The sequence below is a fragment of the Petaurus breviceps genome, unplaced genomic scaffold, assembly GCF_028583685.1.
Source record: "Petaurus breviceps papuanus isolate PSGF00001 unplaced genomic scaffold, PetGlider_PUasm1.0 90692, whole genome shotgun sequence".
Taxonomy (NCBI): Eukaryota; Metazoa; Chordata; class Mammalia; order Diprotodontia; family Petauridae; genus Petaurus; species Petaurus breviceps.
This window is the reverse complement of record NW_027187313.1, coordinates 9,494,729-9,519,840: the sequence shown is the minus strand read 5'-3', so window position 1 is coordinate 9,519,840 and position 25,112 is coordinate 9,494,729. Positions and strand designations below refer to the sequence as shown.

The 25,112-nt window shown below is 34.8% G+C and overlaps 1 protein-coding gene across 5 annotated transcripts in view; it reads left to right on the top strand.

Annotated features, from left to right (window-relative positions):
* DNM3 (dynamin 3) overlaps positions 1-25,112 on the top strand; it is a 708,993-nt gene that overhangs the window by 323,618 nt on the left and 360,263 nt on the right. For all 5 annotated transcript variants that reach the window (XR_011163889.1, XM_069065578.1, XM_069065580.1 and 2 more), the window contains one exon: positions 8,299-8,412. Coding sequence is in view for 4 of the 5 variants with exons in the window: in XM_069065578.1 (XP_068921679.1) it covers positions 8,299-8,412 (114 nt within the window). In the remaining variant the exon portion in view is untranslated. The remainder of the gene's footprint in view (positions 1-8,298; positions 8,413-25,112) is intronic.

The following is a 25,112-nucleotide window of genomic DNA, read 5'->3' as shown; positions in this document are numbered from 1 at the left end:
ATTTTTCAAAATTTGCATATCCAATTACTTCATTTGTTCTTTCTAAATTTTGTTGATGGAAACTTTAATCAGATCCCAATAAGGGGAGAGATTAAGAAAATTTAAATTAAGAAAGCTATTGAACTAATGAATAAAACTAAGAGCTGTTTTTATGAAAAAAAAACAATAAAATTGATAGACCTTTAGTCAATTTGATAAAAAAAAAAGGAAGAAGAAAACCAAATTACCAGTATCAAAAATGAAAAGGGTAAATTTACCTCCAATGAAGATGAAATTAAAACAATAATTAGGAATTATTTTGCCCAATTGTATGCCCATAAATTTGACAATCTTAGTGAAATGGATGAATATTTACCAAAAAATAAGTTGCCCAGATTAACTGAAGAGGAAGTAAAATAGTTAAATAATCCCATCTCCAAAAAAGAAATTGAACGAGCTATCAATGAACTCTCTAGAAAAAAATCTCCAGGGTCAAATAGATTCACAAGAGGATTCTATCAAACATTTAAAAAAATTGATTCCAATACTTTATAAAGTATTTGAGAAAATTGGAGAAGAAGGAGTCCTATCAAATTCTTTTTATGACACAAATATGGTACTGATACCTAAATCAAGAAGTGCCAAAACAGAGAAAGAAAATTATAAGCCATTTTCCCTCATGAACATAGATGCTCAAATTCCAAATAAAAAAGTTATTATTTAAATAATATGTTAATACAAATTTTATTTTAATAAATTATTTTGATAGAAATTATTCAGATAAAAATTTTAAATAAAATATTAGCAAAAAGACTACAGCAACTTATCACACGAATAATACACTTTGATCAGGTAGAATTTATTCCAGGAATGCAAGGAATATTAGGAAAAGTATACGTTTAATCGATGATATCAACAACAAAATTAGTAGAAACCATACGATTATCTCAATAGATGCAGAAAAAACTTTTGACAAAATGCAACACCCATTCCTATTAAAAACACTAGAAAGGATAGGAATGAATGGAGTCTTCCAGATCCCAGTAAGGAGGGGCAAAGAGGAGGAAAGGGTCAAGGATAGAGATTTGGTAGCACCCACAATTAGTGAGCATGAGCTGGAGGAAGATATAACGAAGGAGACTGAGAGATAGTGGTCAAATAAGTAGGGAAAAAAAACAGTTACCAAAAAGTGTGGGGAGAAGAAAATATCGAGAAGAAGAAGGTGATTGATAATTTGAAAAGCTACAAAAAAATCAAGAAAGTTCAGGATTGAAAAAAGGCCATTAGACTTACCAATTAAGAGATCATTGGAAACATTGGAGAGAGCTGTTTCCATTAAATGATGAAGTCAGAAGCTAGACTTCAGAGAATGAAGAAGAGAGGGAGGGGAGGAAGAAAGAAGGGAGAGGATGAAAAGAAGAGGGGGTAGAGACCGGAGGAGAGAAACAGAGAGAGAGAGAACGCTTTACTTTTGTTTTCTTGTTCATCTGACCTGCTTTAGTGCTTGTGCTTCTTGGAAAATATAGTTATTAATTCTGCTCCTTCTAATGAATACTATCAGGCCTTACTGCCTGATTCATCTGCCACTTCATCCTAAGATCCTCCAGGCCTTACCATTTGACATACCTCTGTATCCTTCCGACTCCAACATTACTATCAGATCTATTGATTCATTGATGCACCTAAGGACTCATGGGCCTTGCCGAATGTCCAGTCAATGCACCCTTCAGACTTTTGGGTCTTTCCATGTCCTTAACTGAGCTTTCTTTTGTTTTTTTCTCCTTCATTATACTGTGCTCTTCTTAAGAGTGGAAATCATCTCACTTTTGTTGTCTGTAAAATTTTGACAGTGTTTAGCACATAGAAAATGCTTAGCAAGTGATTTTTCTGTCATATTAATTCATATTTACATGAGAATACTTGTTCCTGAGTTGAAAATATACCAACTCTGCCATCCTCAAATGTCATTAATTTTTAAAGCTTCTCTTTCTGAATCATTTTAGTGAAATATCTTAATTTCAGGCTTTGATTATCATGAGGGGTTTTTCCCCTTTAAGTACCCATGAATATAAATGTGTGTGTGTATGAGAGAAAGAGGAGAGAGAGGGAGCAATTGTAAGCAATAGGTAATGGGTCTAAGTTACTTTATATTTAGTATCACACTGAATTTCTTCCACATGAAGAATTCCCTTTGATTTTAAAGGAATAAGCACATGGAAAGTTATATAGTAAGAAATAATTTTTAAAATGTAGCTCTCCTCTTAGTTTGGAGAATTAGCTAGAAAAATAGCTCTGAGAATTAAAAAAAATTAGCAATGAATGAGTTGAGTTTAGCACAGGATAGAAATAATCACAGTATGGCAAATAAGGCAAAACTTTTTTTTTCAAAATATGAAGCAATCCTTCAAGGGTATATATTGATAACTCTAGCAAAACTGTATGCATATAACAATTATGGAAAAGTTGGGTCAGATACAAGCTAAATGTCAGACTCAAAGACTTTTACAAGTTTGGGGCTCTGATGTTCCTAAGGCTATACAAAGAGTAGGTGTCTCACAATCAGTGAGTATTGCTGAAGAAAGATGTAGTTGCTGTTCCAGCAGTTCTGGAAGTTTTAGGACCTTCCTGGCCCAAAGGGAGAATCCTGGCGTGTGAAAGGGAAGAGCATTTGCAGGAATGGAGAATTGGATTGGGTGACTTTTGTGTGAATAAAAAAGCATATATTAAACTAAAACATTGGGGATACAAAAATAAATCCAAGAAAGTCCCTTCTCTCAGAGAATTTGCATTCTAATGGGGAAGGTTCAATTCTGTAGCTGAGGGAAAAATCCTTTGACCCTTACGTCTGTTTCTATCATCTAATGATTTGAATGTGTTAAAGATCTTGGTGGTGGGAATCTTTTCTGGGACCTCAGTAGCTATGACTGCTGGATGATGGCAGAGGGACAGAGGTGGGATAAGTGGTTTGGGTGGGGCTGCTATTATCAAGGCTCTAAGTCTTCTTGTTCAGTGGTATAGTAGCAGTTAGTCGGTGGTTACACTTGTCTGCAAAGGTTGCTCCTTGGACAAAACCTGATGGACCAGGTTGGAAGTAGGACTGATGGCTTGGTGGGTACTGATCTTTTTGGTGTTCTGAGGCAAGAGCCTTGGCTTGCATCCACTTAGATATTAGGGGAAATGGTGGCAGTAAAGGTAGAGGCAATTTGGCCTGCCAAGAACAGGCTGTCTCCCGGCTCTCTTTCAAGGATATTTTCTTCTTGGTAAAAATTTGACTGAGTCCCTGGTATTTAAACCTGCCACTGCCAATAAACAGTGACTGACATTTGGAGATCTATGTAAAAGTAATTTCACTATCAGCAGCTGCATCTTCTAAGTTGAAAGGTAAATTGTTCTGTTTACCTAAATATTAGTCCCTTATATTTTCACTCAGGTTTTCTGCTGTGATATATGTTTTCAGTCAATCAAGACAATGTCTTAATTTTTTTTTACTGTTCCTTTCACTTAATAGTATCTTTTGTGTTCGTTATAGCAATTTTCTGACTTGCATTCTGCATTAGAAATTTTTCACTCAGATTGTAAATATTAGTTTTCTAGAATATTATGCTTGTTATTCAATAGAAAATATTTCAAGTAATTTCTCATGTTCTTAATGTATAACACGGAGGATTAATGCTATGTGATATATTTGGAATGTTAAAATGATGAAAGAAATAGAATAATAATAATTCACATTTATATCATATTTTAAGGCCTAGAAAAAGGTTTTTCATATGATTGTTGGTTATAGGAGAATCTACTTGGTAAATTATACATATTATTATCTTCATTTTACTGATGAGGAAATTTATACTCACAGAGGATGTGACTTACCAGCAGTCACAGAGTCCATAAAGGTCGCAGCTGGAACAAAACCCCAGGCTTCTTAGAGATTCTTCATTCTTGGATCTTTTCTTGACATCATTCCACCTTTCCAAGTACACACTTAATCTTTTTGTTATTGTTGTTTCCGTTGTTTCACTTACGTCTAACTCTTCATGACTCCATTTGGGGTTTTCTTGGCAAGGACAATGGAGTTTTGCCTTTTCCTTCTCCAGCTCATTTTACAGATGATGATGGAGGCAAACAGGGTTAAGTGACTTGCCCAAGGTCGCAGAGCTAATAAGTATCTGAGGCCAGATTTGAATTTAGGAAGATGAGTCTTCCTGACTCCAGGTCTAGAGCTCAATCCTTTCAGATTTGGGTTGAGCTAGATAGTGGCTGATCATCCTTTCCAATTCTAAAATCTGTGATTCTGTGGTTCTGTGAAGTATGAGACCATAAAAACATTATTTTACTTTTTATACTTATTTTTAAATTTTATTGCTTTCTTTATTATTATTTTTCCCATTGATGGTTTTATTGTATACTTTATATGTACAACTTCTTTACCTTATTTAAATTAGAATAAAATTTAACTTTTGATGATTCAATTGGTGTTAGAAAACATAGTAGAAGAAGCCTCTCCCCTATAATGCTGTTGTCTTCCCTCTATCAATTATCTCCAGTTTATTCTCTATGTGTCTTGTTTCTACATAGTTGGTTGCATGTTTGTATATAATTTCCCTTATTAGATTATGAGATTCAAGAGAGCAGAATTTTTTTTGCATTTCTTTGTGCCCTTGGTGCTGAGTACAGTGGCTGGCACACAATAGAAACTTAATAAATGCTTGTCAACTTGGCTTATTTAAAATTATTGTAAATTCCATTGGTAAGCAAAGGAGTGGATAGAGCAGTGTTCCATTTTATTTCATTGAGAAGACCCTGCTAAGATCTCCCCAATTCCCACACACTAACAAATCTCCTTGTAAGCATCTTTATTTGACAAATTATATTGGTGAAGAAAACTAGATGTACTTGCTGTGCCAATTCTTAATAGTTATCCTTTCTTTCAAGAGGCAGTTTACAAATAAGGAAATATCCATTTGGTCCCATAGTCTTTTCACTCTCTCTTCACACTCTTTCACACTCTCTTTCATGTTCAGTGTTTCTGACTTCTGCTTATGAAAGCCCCCTAGGCCTAGAAATTTAAACCTAGAAATTTAGAACCTAAGAAATTTAAAATCAGTCAGTTATGTCACTCTCTTCACCCCTCCCTCCCACTCACCCCCATTCCTGTGATCTTTTACTATCTAACCCAAGTCTTATCTGTTGTGTGATTGGGAAAGAGAGATTAGGTTTCATTTTTATAATTTCAGGTTTGAATGCAGAATTTATGTTTCCACTTGTACAGTGTCTTCATTTCAGAGCCAATCTTATTTCTCTTTGCTTGGGCATATCCTTCCATGCATCTCTTATTCCTCTTAATTATAATGACTCTTCATTTTCTTTTTTACCACATATTTCCTCTTCAGTGGAAACTATGGATATCAAGCAGCACCACTGGCATCAGAGAGTTTTCTTGTGGTTTACCTGAACAGAGCCAAAGCTTCCAAAGGAGCAGGAGCTGATAGTTATCTACAGATTATAATTTGAGAGTCACTTAGAAGGGTTGGCTAATCAACAAGCATTTATTAAGTCCTTATTATGTGGCAGGCCCTTTGATAATACTTGGGCATTTAAAAAAAGAAAAAGGTCAGAAAACAACTCATGCCTTCAAGGAACATCCATTCTAATGGCAACATATTATATAAAGAAAAATAGAGGTGTATGTGTGTGTGCATGTGTATGTGTGTTCATGTGTGCACATGCATGTGCCAGAAGGTAACCTTTGAGTAGAAGGCTATTGCAGCTAGATGGCGTGGTATAGAGATTAGGCAAGGTCTCCCATAGAAGGTAGCATTTGAGCAGAGTCTTGAATGCATCCAATTATTCTAAGAGACAAAGATGAGGAGGGAGAACATTCCAGACATGGAAGCCAGACAGCTCAAAGGCATGGAGGTGGGAGTTGGAGTGCCTGAATGAGGAACAGCAAGTAGGTCACTATAGCTGTATCAAGGAATGCATGGAAGGGAGTCAAGTATAAAAGTCCGGAAAGACAGGAAAGTGTCTAGGTTGTGAAGAGCTTTAAATGGCAAACAAAGGACTTTGTGTCTTATCTTACAGCCATAAGGAGCCACTGAAGTTTGAGTGTTTATAGGTGGGGGGTGGGGAAGGGCAGGGTTGTGACATGCTCAGAAAGATACTTTAGCAAAATCACTCTGACAGTCATGTGGAGGGTGGCCAGAAGTAGGAAGAGATGAGACAGAGGGACTAACTAGAAGCTAGTACAATATTTCCCTCCATAGGTAAAAAAAAATACCTGAACCAAAGTGGTGGCAGCATAAGTAAGGAGAAAGGGACATCTGGATATGACAGACACTGTGAAGGTAGAAGTGATAAATATGCCTGATAAAATCTTTTTATTGGAGAGTCATTCATTGGGTTTATAAGCGACTCTCTTAAATATGTTTCAATAAAACATGTGTCATTAGAAGGTGCATAACAAAATTGTTGACACCTTCACATCAGGTCAATCAGCTGCATTCCTCCCTGGGATGTCTTTCTTTTTATCTGAGGCCTCTGAGAATCCCTGCCTACCTTCAAGGCTCAGCCAAAGTTTCCTCCTCCGAGACCCTTCCCTACATTCTGGTGCCTCTCCTCCAAATGACCACATCTATGTTCACATGCTATGTACATATACAATACATACCGTCATGAATTTAGAGTTGGAAGGGGGGTCAAAGGCCATATCCTTCATTTTATAGATAGGGAGACAAGTCCACAAATATTGAATGATAAGCCTAGAGTCAAGCAGGAAGTTAAATGGTAGAGACAGAATTTGGACCCTGGTTTTCTGACCCTACACTACTGCCACCTCATTTCTACCAATAGACTATCAGATCCTCTGAGGCTGGGAGATTTCTATTTTGTCTTTATATCACCAGTACCAAGCACAGATCCAGGGACATGGCATTTAGTTAATATACATTCTCTGATTGGTGGATAAAGATTGAGATGTTTACCTGGAAGAAAGGGAGTTTTGCTAAGGTGAAGAGTTGGAGGGAGGGATGATTTTGGAGTATGTGGTAGTGTCTAGAGGCATCAGACCTACAGGGGGGATCTGGATAGCCAAAGGGCAAAAGGAAGGTTCTGGGCATCTGTCTCCAAAACAGCAGAAAGAGAGCCCTGAGAAGTGACGGAGGATGTCAAGAAGGAAGATCTAAGAAGACTTTGAAAAATTGTACCTACTACTCAATTTTGCCAAAGAAAAAATAAAATAGAAATATATGTTATATATTTAAATCCTTAGGTCTTGTATTTTTTCATTGATCTTCTTTGATTCAGTATCTTAAAGTATCTATATATTTTTAAACTTTAACAATTCAGATTATAGATATAATATGCAAAATTATAAAAACATTAAATGAAAATTTGTTAAAACTTAGCACAGCTATGTTATATTATTGCACTCATATTTTTCAGACACTGCACTGTGACAAGATGGTGGCTAATGTGGAAATAAAGATAACTGAGTCCTATGGCTAGAAGGATTGAATTACATACCAGCTGTGAGGGAAAAGAAAACTGTTAAATTTGCTTTTAACTGTAATTTAAAGATTATTTCTAATCTAAGCAATTATTATTTTAAAAATTTCAACTACAAAGTGACTTTTTTCAAATGCTTTGGATATTTGGTTACATACCCTACTAAAAGCCAAGGGATAATATGGATAAAATTATAGAAAGTACAAAAGATAAAAAAAGTTTAGTCATTAATATAAAACTTTTTCTTTACTAAACCAACGAACACTTATAATTGTTAGTGAACCAGTGGATTTGAGTTTCATCTTGTTGTCCTTGGTCCAGCCTGTGGTGGAGGTGTTGATGGGCAACAAAGCAGGCAGGAAATAATAGAACACAAGGATGAATGGGGTGAATAAGGACCTGGATAATTAAAAGACTCTCTATCAAACCTTAAATAAAAAAAATCCATTTTAATTGCACTAGTAATAGTTCAATTTCCACTTGCCACCCCTTCAGCACTTCTTAAACTGTGGGTCACAACACCCATTCTACACCATCATGGATAAGTTTTGATATGCCCCAGTCCATCATTTTGAGTTATCTTTTTGTTCCTTAACATAAGCTGTTGATTGTGTTCATCTGGACTTTTAAAAGAGAAGTTATCTTGATAAACTCATAGAATTTTGAGAAGAGCATGCTGATTTTAAAGCATTTGTTTGTATCTCATTATACTGTATGTTTTATATAATATTTTAAAATATTAAACTAAAAATTGAATCAATTATGTTACCTTTTAATGTTAAGCTAAATATATCTGTCAATTCTCACTTTTTGTAGGTTATTCGGAAGGGATGGCTAACAATCAACAACATTGGCATCATGAAAGGAGGATCCAAGGAATATTGGTTTGTCCTTACTGCAGAAAGCTTGTCCTGGTATAAAGATGATGAGGTAAGGAAAATGGTTTCGGCTTGTACCTTATTAATAACTTTTACTCAATACTCATTGTTTCTGTGAACACACTCTAGAAGCCATTGGTTTTCTTGCAAGCAGATTTATGCTTCACTTTGCATTTTATGAGGAGACAGATGTTCCTTCCACAACTTTTCATCAGTTAAATATGTCCTGAATTTCTCTTGCTGCTAGCTGACATTGAGACAGTGTGTGTGTGTGTGTGTGTGTGTGTGTGTGTGTGTGTATATGTATATATATATATTTGGAAATCTAATGCCGAGGACATCAATATTCATTAAAACTACTATCAGCTAAAAGATGCCAAATCAGAATGAGAAGGCATAAGATGACCTCAGAATAAAACAGCAACCACCACAGAGATTTTTTTGGAACTATTTTGATGCTACTGTTTAGGTATGTGCTTTATATGTGGTAGGTTTAAAAAAACACAAAACCTATGCCCAAATATTCTTCAAGGACTTTCTTGACAATACAATACTTTGTAAAAATGATTCGAAAATGTAATGTCATTTATAATAATGCACACATAGTGGTGATAATTTGGTATATAAGCCTGTCATGGAAACATGATGATATAGTACAAATTGGGGTCTTCAGTTTTGTATAAATTTTTTTCAGCCCTCTCTAATAAATTCTTGACTTGAGTTAATAATAACTGAATCTTTCAAAAGGAGGAGGAGGGACAAGAGGAGCTGCTATTCTGGACCTGATTCTGAGGAACACACAGAGGAATTTATTATTGAAGTAGACATTATGTAGATCAGATGTTGGGGGAGAGGGAGTGATTAATTCAACTTATAATTTTTGACTGAGGAGAGAAAATCTGGGCATTGTACGAAACCTTAGATTCTGGGAAAGCAGATTTCAAAGGGTCCAGAGAAAGTTTAGTTAGAATCTCAGCCTAAAATTCTGCCAAGGAAACCTGCCAAGGAGACAACAAGTAGCTCCCAAGACTGACATTCTGCAGGTTCAGTAAAGAAGAAAAGGATGAGCTATCAACTGGGCCAGGTGTAGATACAAAGATAACTCATTAAACTTAGATTTTTTTAAGACATGTATAGAAGATGGAAACAGGGGTGGGCAATAGAAGAGGAATACTTAAGTGTTGAATCGTCCTTTGGGATTAGTGCCAAGAGTAGTAAAATTTAGGATGAATATAGACTGTCAATAAATGCTAAGGACAATAAAAGCTTGTTTTTTTCCTATATTGGGGGGGGGGAAGGATGAACAGTGAAAGCTTCCTTAAGGTAGATGGGATGTGATATTGTATGACAAAGAAAAAACCCAAAATATCTCAACTTGTATTTTGCATCTATTTTCTTTGCCAAGGAGGAAAATCTTGGGATTAGAAAGGATAGAACAGAAATTTGTAGTAGGCAGTTGAAATCTGAGATAGAGATGGTAAAAGCATGTTGATGTCTTTGGTGAATACAGACTAAATTTTGTCTGATCAAACTGTACTTCACAGTAATGAAAGTATTGAGGAATGATATGTGAGGTATTACCAGTGATTTGTGAAGGAGTGTGGCTAATAGGAGAGGTACTATAGGGTCAAAGACAAGCAAATATTGCCCTATTTCTTAAGGGGAAAAGGAAGAAATTAGGTTGCACAATAGAGGCTGATGAGTTTGGTTTAAATTCTGGACATAATTCTAGCACATATTTTAAAAAGTATTATATTTATTTTGAATTTTCCCAAAAGAAAAAAAGAAGATTCCTATATGCAAAGAACAGCAAACGAGGATTGTGTAGGAAACTGTTTTTAGAAGTATATAATAAATTCAGAATATTATTTCCACAGTTTTCTTTTTTGTTTCCACCTAAACTTCCCTTAATTTTTTTCTTTGCATTAAAAACATGCTGAAATGACCCTCTTTTCTTTTTTTTATCCTATATGTAGCTCTTCTCTATCCCCTGAAATTCACCCTTTCCTCAAATACCAAAAGAAAAACACAGTCCTTATAGTAAGTAAGCATAGTCAAGCAAAACAAATCCATACATTGAGCATGTCCAAAATGACATTTCATTCTGCACTTTGAATTCTGCATTTCATTCTGGACTCTCTTTTAGGAGGTGGGCTGCCTTACCAGTGCTCTGGAGTTGTGGTTAGTCATCAAATTGATGAGAGTTTTTTTCTCTGAAATTTGTTTTTCTTCAAAATGTTTCTGTTACTGTATAAATCGTTCTCCTGGTTTTATTCACTTCACTCTAAATCAGTTCATATGAATATTCCCATATTTTTGAAACCATTCCTTTAGCTGTTTATTATGACACAATAATATTCCATTATAGTCATATATTATAACTTGTTTGATGATTACACAATTGATAGAACTTCCTTTGTTTCAATTTCTTTGCTATACCCAGAAGTGCAACGGTGAATATTTTTGTAGGTATGGGTTATTTCTACTTTGATATATTTTTGGAGGGTAGAGTCCTATGAATGGCATCACTGGTCCAAAGGGTATTCATTAACCTAGTTCCAAATTGCTATCTGGAGTGCCACATGATTCACTGTCCACCAAGAAGTCCCCAGGGTCTGATGCACATCATTAAAGGGACAGTTTGTGAATGGTCTTAAAGGGGCTTAATTACCATGAACCAGAATATTTTAATGAAGAACAAGTCATGCCAAAACAACCTCATTTCTTTCTTTTTTTATGGAGTTGCTAAACTAGTAAATCCAGGAAATTTTGTGGATCTAGTTCACTGAGACTTCAATAAAATATCTGACAAAGTCCCTCATGCTATCCTTGTGTTAAAAAAAAGAGAGAGAGAGTCAATAAACACTTGTGAAGGACCTACTATGTGCCAGGCACTATTCTAAGTGCTGGAATAGATATATACACTGAATCAAATGTTATTTGATTAATTTAGAACAAGTTGACTTATCAAAAGAAGTCATTAATGTCTAATTGTCATCTTGGAGGAGGTATTCAGTGGCCTGTGGGATCTGGCCCTGTTGTTCTGCTTAACATTTTCAGCAAAGATTTGGATGAAGGTACAAATAACATGCTTATGAAATGTGCCAAAAATCTAAAGTCTGAAGGGATAGCTCAAATAATTGAATGATAGATAAGTATGAAAAAAGATCCCAATAGCCTAGAATGTTGCACATTATCTAAGAAGATTAACCTTAATAGAAAGAAATATAATGTAAATTAGAAAATTAACTTTGTCAATATAAAATATAATGTAGATTAGAAAATTAGCTTTGTCAATATAAAACAGGAGATGCATGGTGCTAGATAGTGAACTATATGAGAAAGATCTGATGGATATTGGTGGACTGAAAGCTGAATAGAAGTTGAGTGTGGTATGGCTGCCAAAATAGCTAATGAAATCTCTTTAATAAAAAAATTTATTATTTTTGTTTTTCCATGCTATAGACATGACTGCCTTCATTTTGTTTTGTTTTGTTTTTAGTTTTAAAATTTATTTTAAACTTAAATACAAACTAAGAAAAGATAAAAAGAATATCACCTTGTACACAGAAGAACTTGGGAGGATTCAATTGAAAGCAATAAATTTCCATTTCAAGAAAACATATAATAAATCATAAATACTATATATTGTTTTCAAAACTATCCAGCTTTTCTTTACTTCCTTGTAGGTTTTCTTTTGTTCTCTTTGGTGTACTTTTAATTTTATTTCCCCCCAACCACTCCCAAAAGCTACAACACACACATACACATATACGTACATAGTTATATATAAACATACACATAAATACATATATGTAAGGCAGTACTATGTTTGTTTCCAGTTGCCATCTGTTTCTCTGAAGGTGGATAACATCTTCCTTCATATGTCCATGTCTTTCCACGTTTTTCTAAATCAGTCAGCTCATCATTTCCTACACTGCAATGATATCCTAACTATCACATTCTATCTGAAAGAATGTCTGCAAAAGTTTCCCCCCAGTTTTCTGCATTCCTTCCATTCTTGGCTGCATAGGTTTTATTTATACAAGAAAATTTTAATTTAAAATAATCAAAATTATCTATTTTACTCTTCAATGATGCTCTCAACTTAAGATATGGCTTAAGATCTAATACCACTGAATCTAGTTCCTTCACATCTTTACTCCCTGGTATCCTTGAAGTTCCTGACCCTCTGCTCTTCCAAATGAACCCTGTTATGACTTTTTCTAACTCAGCAAGGTAATTTTTAAATAATTTAATTGGGATAGCATTAATCTCTGCCATCGTTATGTAAGACATAGTGGCTAGGACTTGGGAGGTGATAGGACCAACTTACTGTCTCCTAGTCAGAATACATCTGAAATATCTTATTTATTTGGAGGTATAGCATATTGATGAACTACAGAGAAGTTATCAGAAAAATACTAAGTCTCCAGAACACATGCAAGTGTAAAGCCAATCATGAGCAGCTCTCCTGAGGACAGTTGCTGTGAATAACTTTGAGGTTCTAATTGCATAGTATAATGAACTCTATTTATTCAGCAATAAACTAAAGCACAATATTCAAGAAGCTAAAGCTTAATATTCATAACAATATAACATAACAACTTATTACTAAGGTGGCCACATAGTCTTAAACAAAACATGTCCCTCGGTGTATCTTATAGTCATCTTTAAGAGGTAACAAAAAATACAAACACCATCCACCCCTAGGTCATAGTAAGTTACAATATCATCAGTCAATACAGAGTATCCAAGCACAGTTCTCTTTCATCTTAAGTCAAGGATGGTTTCCAAACCCCAGGGTTCCTCTTTTATGGCTTAACTGCTCCCAGCTTTTGCTTGGATTGACATGTAGGCAACTCTCTACTCCTTTCCATATCTCAGCTCATGGGGACTGCTCTACTCCAAGCCCTTTGCAGTTTCTATTTCTATTTCTAGGAGGACAAAGCTTAAAAGAGCTGCAATAATATTTACATACATTAGTCTGAACAGAGCTACAACAACATTTACACATTACCAGCAATATTATCTCAGTTCATTTTCTGTCTGAGAAATCAAACAGTTCAACAGAGAGAGTACTTCTGTCTCACAGAGTAACACTAATCAACAGAGCACTGAAATCACAAGCGTTCTCTCAGTTCTACTGTATTCCATCTCTGCTCTAGCTTTTCTCTGTTCTGTTCCTTCCTGTTCCACCCTTCCTATTCTGCTCTTTCAGCATGCTCCTCCCATTGTGGGATCCATGTGATTAAGTTAGGCCTTTTAAGGGTGGGGAATGTCTTCAAATTCCCTTGGGTCTATTAAGGGCAACACAACATATACTATTTCCAGCAAAGACTCTTGATACAATCAAAGGCACCTGAATAGCTAAAACAAGCAAAGTACTTCTTTGCTTGCCATTACAGCAAGGGAAATAAGAGACTCAGCAGGAAGTGAAAGGCATCTTCAAGCATTTGAAGGGCTCCTGTGTTCTCCTTGGCACCAGACATCAGCATGAGGAACAAGGGATGAAAGTTGTAGAGAAACAGGTTTAGGATGAATGGAAGGAACAACTTGATCAGAGCTATTTAAAGGGGTCTTGGACAGGAGTTTTCTCCTGGTTTCTCTTACTTCATGTCTTCAAGCAAAAACCTGATGACATCTTGCTAGGTATGCTGCTGAGGGAACCCTTGTTCAGTAAGCAGTTGGAGTGAATAGCTTCTTCAGGCCTTTCAAACAGATTCCTTTGGAAATGTTTTAGCAGATAAGAAAAGAAATATTTCTGGTACAAATCCCAATTCTCTGATCTCTCATCATTGGCCTGCATGGGGAAGTGTCAATACTAAATTTCTAACGTATATTATTTCAGCAGTTTTGAAGAAGAGACATTTTTCAAGACTGACTAGGTTTCATAGTTTTGCATTGGCTTCACCCCTATTTCTCAGTCACTCCTTCCTTTTATTGTTAGTCTCTTCTATCATTTCCCACTTAGCAAGGAAAATGTAAACATAAGCAGACTGCTATGATCACCAAGTACTCAGACTTGAAAGATAAATAGCCAAAACTCCTTGATCTGTTATTTGCTTATATTAGTTATTTGGAGATTTCATAAATTTTAATATTTGAAAAATCAAATGGGTTTTTGTATACATTTCAATCAAAATTACAGTATGTATCAATTGGGGATTAGAACATTGTGTTGAATGCTTGAATGCATTCATTGTTTTGAATGCTTCAAGTGAAGAAATTTTGGGATAGGACTTGTTTTCTCTGTTCAATCTTCCTTGATCCTAATTATGTTAAATTTTTTTCTTTAATTTCTCTGTTTATATACATGAATTTATATCAACATACATTATAATAAATATTTCCCAGTTGCTGAATTGGAAATGTGTTAAATTTCTTTATATTTATGGTTCCCAATTTATAGCTCTCTAGCTATTGGTTAAGACATATTGTCACATTCTTTGGTTGTGACCTAAGAGTTGATGTAACTAATAATAATGAATTGCCAGAAAATTCTGGGGCCAAACAGGAGAAGGTAGGACTGTGTGGTGGAAAGAGTTCTGCATTTCGGGTTGGATGACCCGGTTTTAAATCTTGGCTGTGCCACTTAGCAGCTGTATCACTGCCTAAGTCAAATAGGCCCGTCTGAGTTTTCTTCTGTGAAATGGAGGTAATAATACTAGCTCCACCTCTTTCACAGGTAGTGTGTAAAATATATTGGAAACTTTAAGATACTGTATGTGTCAGGCATTGTTATTATTAAACAATAATAAACCAAAATGGCACCAGTAATGCATATGGTACAGGTATTTTCCTGAAGATACCACATGTATATTCCATTCTACAGGTATCCAAATTGTGATGGATTCAACCATACAAAAGGGCTGGCACTAGGGCAATCTCAACTCCAACTTTTCTGAGTTCCACAATTGCTGCTGGATCTTTTTGCCTTTGGATCTGCCTTCCTTCATGACATAGGCATCTCTCTGTTTGTGTTCAGTGTGAGGGGGGTTCAATAAATTCTACCTTTCTCTTTCATGGGCCTAGATGAGATGTTCCTACACTCCCTATATGAACTGAAGAGGTGGCTTATTTCTACCATTTGGGCAGGAGGAGATGCAAGTCCTTACTCATAGCTGGTTGGGAAGCCAATATTGTAGAAATACAATCGGGATAACACAAGAGCTAACAGCTTCTACATTAAGGGATCCAAGGGCTTGGAATATGATATTCCAGAGGTCAAAGGAGCTAGGATTAAAACCAAGAATAACCTACCCAGCAAAACTGAGCATCATGTTTCAGGGGGAAATATGGTAATTCAGTGGAAGAGAGGACTTTCAAGCATTCTTGATGAAAAAACCAGAGTTGAATAGAAAATTTGACATTCAGATACAAGAAGCAAGAGAAGCATGAGAAGGTAAACAGGGAAAAGAAATGATAAGGAACTTATCAAAGTTAAACTACTTACATACCTACATGGAAAAATGATAATTGTAACTTATGAAACTTTTCTCAGTATGAGAATAGTTGAAAGGAATAGAAATCTGTGTGTGTGTCTACATAGGAGGGTGTATGGGTGTATGAATACATATGTGAGTATGTATGTGTACAGGTATACATAGATATAGGGCACAGGACCAATTGAATAGGAAGGGATGATACTTAAAAGGTGAAATTAAGAGATGAGAGATGAATATAATGAGAGAAGATTTGGAGAGATAGAATGGGGTAAATTATCTCATATAGCAGAGGCAAGGGTAAAGGGTTACAATGGAGGGGAAAACAGGAAGGTAAAAGAAAATGAGTCAACCTTATTTTCATTGAATTTCACTTAGGGAGGAAATGACATACACACTAAATAGGGTATCTCACTCTACAGGAGAGTAGGGGGGAAGGGGACAAGAGGGAGGATGATGGAACAGAGGGCAAGCTGGGGGGGGAGGGAAGTTGGAAGCACCCACTTTTGAAAAGGGACAGGATCAAAGTAGAGAATAGAACTAGTGGGGGGAGGGATAGGATGGAGGGAAATAAAGTCAGTCTTTCACAATATATTCCACTATGGAAATGTTTTGCATAGCTGCACATGTACAACCTATATTGAATTGCTTATCTTCCCAGTAAGGGTGGGTGATGAGAGAGTCAGGGAAAGAATCTGGACTTCAAAGATTTAAAATCAAATGTTTAAAATATGTTATTATTATTATTATTTTACATGTAACTGGGAAATAAGATATACAGCCACTGTGTCATAGAGATCCACTGTGCCCTACTGGAAAGTTGGAGGGGGTATGGGGGAAGATATGGGAGAGAGCAGATTAGGGGAGGGGATATTCAGTGGTATCATTTTTTGGGGGTTGTGGGTAGGGGAAAAATGGGGAGAAAATTTATAACTCAAAATCTTAGGGAAATGAAAGATGTAAACTAAAAATAATTTTGAAAAAAAGAAAATCCACTGGATTTAGATTTAAAAGACCTGGGTTTAAATTCCATCTCTTCCTTGTACTATGTAATATTGAACAAGCTATTCTATGGATTTGTTTCCCCATATGGAAAATTAGTAGGTTGAGTTAAATGATCCTTGAGGTCCCTTCTGTCCCTAGATCTTGATTATTTTATCTATAGGCCACACTTGAAATATTATCATTGTACATTGTAATGAAATTGTTTCTTTCTCACTACTTCTTTAGCTGATCTAAATAAGTGTTTTTAAAGTATATTCTATGCAACTATAAAGTTCCTAATGGTGCTTTAAGAAAGTCCTTAAGAAAATATGATTATTTTAAACAGGATTTTGAGTCATGAAGTATGAAAAGTAATCTACATCTCTCTACTACCTAAAAAAAATTAAAACTCATTTACACAAAAGGAATAGAAAGTGCCACCTTTTCAGAAATTGTTACTGAAGTTATTTAAAACCAAAGAAGGAAGCATTGTGAAACCCATAATTTCTTCAGCTCTTTGACTTCCCTTTGTATTTGATTGTGATTTTGTGTAATTTTATTTTGAGATGACAGGTAATAGATACAAAATAATTCTTCTAACCTTTATGTAAGGAGACAGTTGTCTCAGTGGATGGAGCTCTGGGCCTGGAGTTAGGAAGACCTGAGTTCAAATCCAGTCTCAGATATTGTCTGTGTGATTCTGGGCAAGTCACTTAACCTCTATGTGCCTTAAACCACTGGAGAAAGAAATGGCAAGCCATTCCAAGAAAACCTCATGGACAGTAGCATCCAGAGGGTCATGATGATTTGGACACAACTGAATTACTGAACAACAGTGACCTTTCTGTTAAGGACTCAGAGTCTACTTATTTGCTGTGTTTTGTTTTAGCCTTTATCTTAATATCTTCTTAGTCTCTAGCCTATTACTTGAATTTCCCCTTTCTTTTTCATAATGAAACTACACTATTTTGACCTGGTTAAGGCGGCTTATCTGGATTAGAAAATGTGAAACAATTAAAAGATAAACATTAAATGCCTAGTTAATATGCCAGATACTATGTTAAGTACTGGGGATACAAAAAGAAAAAAAAAGCAAAAATAGTTCCTGCTGTCCTCAAGGAGTTTATATTCTATGTGTAGCTGGGAGGAAGAGTTAAGTAGCTCTGCAAAAATAAGAATGTATAAGATATATACAGAGTAGATGGGAGGTAAAGTTAGAGGAAGAAACACTAAGAGCTTGAGGGACCAGGAAAGGTACCTGTAGGAGATGGCCAGTTAACCTGGATCTGGAAAGAAGCCAAGGATTCTAAGGGGTGTAGGTGAGAAAAGAGTACATTTCAGGCATGGAGGGTGGCCAGTGCCTAACCTCTCAGAAGGGAGGTGAAATGCTATATGTGAGGAACAAGCAGTAGCCCAGTATGGCTGGAACACAGAGGATAGTGACAATAAGGACATTGGAAAGATAAGAAGGGGGCAGGTTGTGAAGAGCTTCCAGTGCCAAGTGGAGGAGTTAAAGATCCTAGAATTTATTGACTTGGAGAAAAGAGGGGTGAACTTAGGGTAGGGAGGTGTGCTTTAGGAAAATCACTTTGGCAGCCGCATGAAATGTGGCTTGAAATAAGGAGAGACTTGAGGCAGGAAAATCAGTGAATGTGATGTAGTAATAGTCCACTCCAAAAGTAATGAGAATCTGAACTGGAGGGAGAATGTGTGCACACACAGAAGAAATGTGGAAATAAAAAGGATGATACTCATCAGCTCATTGGAGAGATAGGGTGGGTAAGAGGGAGGAGTCTGGGCCAGAAAACACTTTTGAAGCCTTTTACTGCTGTTCAGTCATGCCTGACTCTTCATGACCCCATTTGGAGTTTTCTTGGCAAACAACAACTAGAGTTGTTTGCTATTTTCTTCTTCAGCTCATTTGACAGATGAGGAAACTGAAGCAAACAGGGTTAAGTGACTTGCCCAGGGTAAGGCGGTTTGTAGGTGTCTGAGGCCAAACTTGAACTTAGGAGTCTTCCTAACCCCTAACCTGGCACTTCCTTCACTGTGCCACCTCACTGAAGTTTTATTACTTTCAAACTAAATTCTAACAGAATATTTCCCAGCAGAGTTTTGGGAACTATTTTAAAAAATAGTCATTTAAAATTAACACTAATTAATGTAGGAACAATTAGCATGCTAATGTAGTAAACATTTAAAATACTAAGACAAGCAAGCTAGTCAATGTTGTTTATTATTCAGCATACCCTTTCTTTATAAATAAAGATAAGCTTCATCCTAATTCAAACTGAATTGGGAATGACTCCCAATCAGTGAAGTCTGCATTAGATTTTGATGCATTTCTTAACATTCTAAAAAGTGAGCTTCAGTTGTTCAAACAAAAATGTTTGTAAATGGCCTTTCTAAATAACTTATGAAGGTTTCACATCTAAATTTTTTTTATTTCGTTTCTTATCAAGTTCATAAAAAGGAGAGCTGTTTATTGCTTTTACAGATAAAAGGATAGAGTCAACTTTGCCTGTTTAAATTCAAGTATTTCAACATTCAGTTGGTAGCATAAAGTCTATGTATTAGCCCTCATCAAGTAAGATCACCTCTGAGTGGTTGAGTTGTATGGGAACAATATGGTGAGAATAAAACTATCTGAATTTCCCTGTTTTCCACAGTAAATGGGCAATAAGTGTAGAAGAGAAGACACTAACAGTTATTGAGTTTTTTAGTCCTTTTTGTATAGAGTTATATAATTTCCATTAGTATAATTCCATAGGAATTGAAAGGAGTTTTATTTTCATAATTTTTAATATATTGCTCATGTATTCTAAAGCCATTTTATGATTTTTGAAGTTTGTAAACTTTCCTATTTTATTAGAAACAAATATTGAGTCTAAAGGAAAAAAAAACCAGGTGTTTCATGTATTATGATTAAATCTAACTGAATTTTATATCTTGCATTGACTATATAAGTAATAAAAAAGACTAACAGAATATAACAATCAAGTAAAAAATTCCACTCCAGAACTAAATGATCTACATAATTCTTATTGCATTTTCAATATAATAAACAAATCTGAATTTACCCACTTCAGAAATAAATATTTAATATGGGCAATGAGCAGGGAGGAAGCTTAGGAAAAAGCCAGGTGGAATAGAAGGGAGAATGGAAACATGGTGTGCACTTGTGCCACTGACGAATTTGGAGCTCAGGATAACTTGATTTTAAAATATTAAAGTAAATTTGGAGAGAAATTGGATAGCCTGTCACCCAAGCATAAAGCATGAATTTAATATCATTGTTCTAGGAAAATAGGTTTTATTATGTACATAATATTCAAAAGAAGTCTGTGAATCATTGTTGACTATTCAGTCCTCAATCTTAGCTTGAATAAATATTTGTGATAGGCCAGCAGAGAAGATGAAAAGTTATAATAGTACTATGATGACAAAGGCATACTCAGAAGGTTTTAGGGGAATATAAACAGAAGCATTTTAAGTGGAAATGCACTAACCTCATGCTATTAAAGAAAATCCAAAAAAACAGATTGAAATAAGGACTTTTTCTGGATATGAACTCAAAAAAGTCATGAACTCAATTTTTGTGGTTTGAGGTGTTTGGATAACATGAAAAAGAGATTACATGCTTCCATAACACTGATGTTTACCCAGTGTTATTCTTATTTGTAACAATGACAACCATAATTCTCTTGGTAGGAAATAAGATGATAGACCTAGCTCTCCACATGATGTTCCCAGGCGATCCACACTATGATAACTTATCATTATATTATGTCAGTTCCTATTCCTGTAGAACAGACTATCGTTGTTCAAACAAGAATTTAAGCAATTTTATTCTGACAGAACATAAAAATACAAAATTTTATGTTACTCCAAATTTTCTTTCAATCTTTGTTAGTACACATGTATACATTTTAAATAGTTGTAATCAGCATATATCTCTCAAGTTCCCCACTTAACATCATTTCACTACAAATATTTCCATGCACTGAAGTAGTTTACATACCTACCTTACCAATTTCTATTGCATTAAAATAGAGTTTTCCATTGTTTATATACTGAGTTGAACAGTCTGTTTCAAATGAGATGAAAAAACCTGCTGATGCCTATCTCATTTTCTGTGTTAATTGCCCCAATCCACAACTCACAATGTAGTCTTCGATGGAAGGATGAATATTTTCCTGAAAAAATATGTTTTAAATATCTGCCTCAGACTCATTTAATGATTTTTCAAAATAAAAAACTAACGGCCATTTTGCAAAATTTTCATAAATCCAGAATGTCAAAAATGCAAATATGAAGTATGTTGATGGTAAAAGCAAACATCTCATACTTAATAATCATAACCATATGTTTTGAGTGAAGATCCTTCACATTTTTTAAATGAAAGTTGTACTTTTTGGCTGGCACACTCTAGATGGATTACCACTTTGATATTCATCAGAAGATTCTAGAATTTTGAAGTTAGAAGGGAAATTTTGACATCCCTCAACTTTCCTTCAGAACATAACCATTTCCATTTAACCTAGGAAAGTGAAGTTAAGATTAAACTGTACCCATGAGCTATTTACTATTTTATAGTAATTTGTCAAACCTGAGAAACTTCTTTTTCCAGAATTTGAAAGATAGTTGAATGTATGCCTTTCTAGAAACTGCAGCACACCAAGGCAAAATGGAATAAATTCAGAGTTTTAGTCTTAACTCTGGAATTTCCTGTCTCCCTGAAGTTGGTCTCTTCACTTTCTGACTTGGCTTTTGTATAGTCCTGAGAGTTGTTAAGTAACAGGTCAGAAGAGATTAGATTTCAGTTTTTAGTAGAATGATTCCTTATGTGTTGTTTCTATGGAAGGGCCTTGAAAACTTTACATAAAACATTTTGAAGTGAACATTGACCTATAAATGTTCATTAAAACATGAAAAAAGACATACTTTGAAATGTATAATTCTAGGCTTCATTTGGAGTCTGTGGCTTTTATGATAAAAACTTCATAGCCAAATTTATTGAGAAGCATTTCAATTTAGTTGACAATCCATTTTATGATAGTTAAATTTCAAGTTTTTGCCCCATTGATTATTAAAAGCAAAATATTAATTCATATTTTAATCTTCTGTCTTTTTTGAGCTCCTAAAAGTAAATTTCAGTTTCATTTTTTTTCCAAACATAATAAAATCATAGAATTTGGGAGCTGGAAAGGGCTTAGAAGCTGTTTAATCCAAATCCTTTATCTTATAAGATGATGAACTTTGTTGATGCAATTTGTGTTTTAAATGAGAAGAAATTAAAAGTGAAATATTTATTGGGAAGCTTAAGAGGTTCCTTATTTGTTCCCTCTGTACACACAAAGAAAAGGAAAAGCAAAGGAAAAACAACAAAGCCCACAACTTTTTTTGTGACCAAAAAGAAAAAAAGCAGAGAGATTAGTTAAAAAACCAAAGTACATACAAATCAAACTTGACAGAACCCTTCTATGAAAGATTCCATCACCTTCCTTTGTTTTCATGGTTTATTCACAGGAGAGCTCAAATTATTTGACCTTTGGTTAATAAAGTATTTTCTGAAGTTTAGACAATTCCACAGACCTTAAAACAAAATATACAGCTTATTTTCATTTATATCTAACCCTACCCATTCTGAAAGACTTGTAATATATTTGAATGCTTACAAAAAATAGGAGCTGTTTGATCCAAGAGAATGTGGTCTTCTCTAACCCCAAATTATAGTAACAGTAGATATCTGATGAGAAAAAAATACTGAAGTAATAAAATACTAGGTATCATGACATAAAAGAATATGACATTTTATTTTCAAGCTTCTATTGTGTTGGAACAAAAAAGGGAGGAATAATGATTTTAATAATTCTGGAAATGTTAATATATTACTCTTTCCCCTAGAATACTTTTTACCTTATTGACAATAATGCATTAGTCTGAATTTCCTACAACTTTGGGTCACTCTCCTTCCACCTTGTTTTGAGGCATTTCTAGAGGAAAAAAAAGATAATTTATGGAGTTTGGGGGTAAAATTGAAGGAATCCTTCATTCACTCATTTTTCAAGCATTGGGATGAAATATTCTTTGTTGTCTTGATTATAGTGGTGCTGTAAAACCGTGTACAAATAAACATTCATGGTTAGTGAATTAATAATAACAATTAGGAAAAGAGTACTATAGGAAGCACAGGAAAAATTTCAGAAATGGGTTTTATTATATTTTGTAGGCACCACTCATTTTACTTTGGGTGGGTTTCAATAGTCTAACCAAATTAAATAATAATGAAATAATATTAATGATAATATTAATACACACATGACTCAAGTATTGAACCAACAGACTGAAACACCAATCCCTCCCTTTCCCTCCCCACACATCTGCTCCCTCTTTTTGGTTGTAGCTCTTGGTGTAGATGCTATAGTTTGAGAGAGCTGCTTTCATTGGCTGGTTGTCATTCAGGCTGGGTTGTCATGTGACTGCCTGTCTGTGCCTGCTGTACAGGTGAGAGGATGTTCTGCACAGCAAGTGTAGACAGGCAGACACATGACAACTCCGTCCAGCCAGTCCCTTGGTTCCATCAGGGTTCCTTTGCTCATGGGCAGATACAATCAATCTGTACCAGTCCAGATTTGGGGAATTTTTTAAGGAGAGGGAAAGGGAGAAAAACACACAACAAAATTAAACTTTAAAATATTATGGAACTATTGAACAAGTGAGACTTTTGATTTTATTCAAAAATTCACATTTGTACATTTGAGCCACATATACTAACATGAATGTTGAGGATAACAGAAGCCTCACTTTGAAAACTTAGGGGGGAAAAACCAAATAGAGGGTTTATTTTTAAATCCATTTCATGCTACAGCTTGCTCACATGCACTCATAGGGCAGAGTAATTGAGCCAGATGTTTTTCCTCTTCTTGTAAACACTGCATATTTTAATACCAAAGTTAAAGATAAAAGCTATGTTTACACTTAGTTTTTAGGAAGAGATAAGTCCCATAATCTTGTCTATGAAAAAGAAACTTGTCAGTTAGCTGGAAATAGACTTCTCTGAAAAGATCAACAAATGTAATATATTTTGCAACCCACTATCCCACTTTTGTATATAATCAATTTATTTGAGGAATTGCCAAAGGAACATAAGTTTACCAATATTTTTTGAAAGCAACAGCAAATAATTTTCAACTTTTTTCTTTGCTTTAAAATACGAATTTCTAACTGTGCATGTGGTAAATGCAATAGAATAGCTGTTAGGAGCTTAATTTATGCATGTCTCAATGCACTATAGGGTGTGTCCCAAATGAGAAATTATAAGCAAGTACATATTTGGGTGTATCTGGGTGCTCAGAATTTGTCTTGGGCATTGTTAGGGCAATCCTCAGTTATAAAAGAAGGTCACAAAATCTTAAAGGAACTCATAATTTAAATTTTCTTTTAAAAAATTTAAAACAAGGCACCTTTCCTTAAGCTCTGTACAAGAATTAGTGTTCATTTTTTATTAACAGGTATTTGTTCTGTAACACCCCATGATGTTAAATCTTATCATTTATTCCTGGTCTGATTACAAATGAATAATTTTCATTTATAGATGATCATAACTTCTCCATTCTTCCAACTAACTCCCCCTTCTTCTTCTTTAGAAAAACTACCCCCAATTAATCAAAAACCCCAGTCACTAGGATTTGTTATGAAAGAGAACAAGTCTCATTTCCTAAGGTGACTATTTGGGAGGTTTTCTAAGAAAACTTCTAAATGCTGACAAAGGCAAAGAAAGCCAGACACAAGTGCCTTAAGAAGTCATTTGCTTGAACTGTTAATCTGAAATAGAAAAAAAAATCATAAAGTGTAGTAGATTTATAATTCCATTGGTGAGAAATATTAAAACTAACAGGTTTTAATTTATCATTTAATCCTGTTAAATGTAATAAATTAAAGGAATGATGTAGCCTGAAAATGAAAATTAGGACCTTTGAGGATTTGTTCTTCTGTAATATGAAACAGTTCTTCAAAATAAAGCTGAGAAACTTGAGCATGAAAGGATAAAGTGGTCTTTTTTTTTTTAACCATCATCAGTGTTTGATGTGAACTAGTAACTGAAGTTTGTTTTCAGGGATTCAAAAAAATGTTTAATGCAGAAATAAAATTGTGGCTTAATAACAAGTTTTTCTCCCAATATGTACTTCTTGTTTAGTTTACTCACAACTATAATATATCTATATCTATATATATATGTGTGTGTGTAGTGCCACATATATTTCACATATATATTTCATTTATGTATACATATATAATATTTACACATCCACTTGATATA